We start from the raw sequence: 332 nt of genomic DNA on the forward strand, positions 1-332 counted from the left end.
CCCCATGAGCCCCCGGCCCGTACCTTGGTGACGCCGTTCTCCTTGCAGACGTGCACGGTGCTGTACGTGTACTTGGCCTCGATGAAGTCTTTGCTGTACGTCACGTCGGGGCTCTCCACAAGGAATGTCTCTGCCATTGTTCCCGGAGCTGGAATGGGAGGAAATGGGTGTCAGCCCCGCAGGCCTGGCCCCACGGGCGCCATCGTCCCCACGGGCGCCATCGTCCCCCCCCCCTCCGCCTCCCTGGACCACCACCACCACCAACCCCCCTCCTCCACCGGACCCCCCACCCTATGGGGACACGGCTGCGGCATCGCCCCCTGCCAGGCTGT

The 332-nt window shown here is 67.5% G+C and overlaps 1 protein-coding gene across 1 annotated transcript in view; it reads right to left on the minus strand.

Moving 5' to 3' along the window:
• Positions 1-137, minus strand: part of ISYNA1 (inositol-3-phosphate synthase 1) — a 2305-nt gene extending 2168 nt beyond the window's left edge. Inside the window, exon 1 of the mRNA XM_009882635.1 lies at positions 24-137. Coding sequence (XP_009880937.1) covers positions 24-137 — 114 coding nt within the window. The remainder of the gene's footprint in view (positions 1-23) is intronic.
• Positions 138-332: the final 195 nt, after the last annotated feature.

This window comes from Charadrius vociferus, unplaced genomic scaffold, assembly GCF_000708025.1.
Source record: "Charadrius vociferus isolate BGI_N301 unplaced genomic scaffold, ASM70802v2 scaffold2560, whole genome shotgun sequence".
In the NCBI taxonomy this organism is placed as follows: Eukaryota; Metazoa; Chordata; class Aves; order Charadriiformes; family Charadriidae; genus Charadrius; species Charadrius vociferus.